Source organism: Egretta garzetta, unplaced genomic scaffold (genome assembly GCF_000687185.1).
Source record: "Egretta garzetta isolate BGI_Z169 unplaced genomic scaffold, ASM68718v1 scaffold140, whole genome shotgun sequence".
Classification (NCBI taxonomy): domain Eukaryota; kingdom Metazoa; phylum Chordata; class Aves; order Pelecaniformes; family Ardeidae; genus Egretta; species Egretta garzetta.
In genome coordinates this window covers 215,909-216,468 of record NW_009258376.1, presented here as the reverse complement: position 1 = coordinate 216,468, position 560 = coordinate 215,909, and the positions used below count along the sequence as shown (strand labels likewise).

At 69.8% G+C, this 560-nt stretch overlaps 1 protein-coding gene across 1 annotated transcript in view; it reads left to right on the top strand.

The window, feature by feature from the left end:
- Positions 1–8: 8 nt before the first annotated feature.
- Positions 9–560, top strand: part of MSS51 (MSS51 mitochondrial translational activator) — a gene marked incomplete at both ends in the record, with an annotated part of 2,799 nt that continues 2,247 nt past the window's right edge. Inside the window, one exon of the mRNA XM_035895620.1 lies at positions 9–262. Within this exon, the coding sequence (XP_035751513.1) occupies positions 9–262 (254 nt within the window). The remainder of the gene's footprint in view (positions 263–560) is intronic.

Below are 560 nucleotides of genomic sequence, written 5' to 3'. Positions count from 1 at the left end.
GCCGGCGCGGGGGACGCCAGCAGCACCCAGGGACCCATGAATCGGCCCCCTCACCCGCACCCCTCTCTCCCGCCACCGCCGTGGCCCAGCGAAACGCAGGCGCTGCCCCCAAAACCGGCCGCCCCAAGAAGCCCGTGGAGGAGCTGGCGGCAAGGGGACCCGACGTGGATTCTCTGGGCTTCCGGGCCATGGACCGCAACGTGCCGGGGCTGTCCCACGTCATCCTCCAGAAGCTCAACATGAAGAGCTACGAGGACTACAAGTGAGTGAGCACCCATGGGTGCTGCCATGGGGGAGGGGGGTGTCCGTCTGTCACCCCTGAGCCAGAGCATCCCACCTGTCCCCCAGCCGGAGCATCTCCCCTGGCTCATCCCATCCTCCCGGCTCAGCCCGCAGGCGGGGTGCTTGGACGGGGCTCCTGGGTGCACCCCTCCACTAGCCCCCTCCCTGGCCCAGGATGCCCTTGGCTGGAGGGTAAAACGCTGGCAGCCTTGGCGGGGGGACGCCAGCCCCACGGTGATGGCAGAGCAGCGTGGGCTGGACCCTGCTCACCCCGCTGG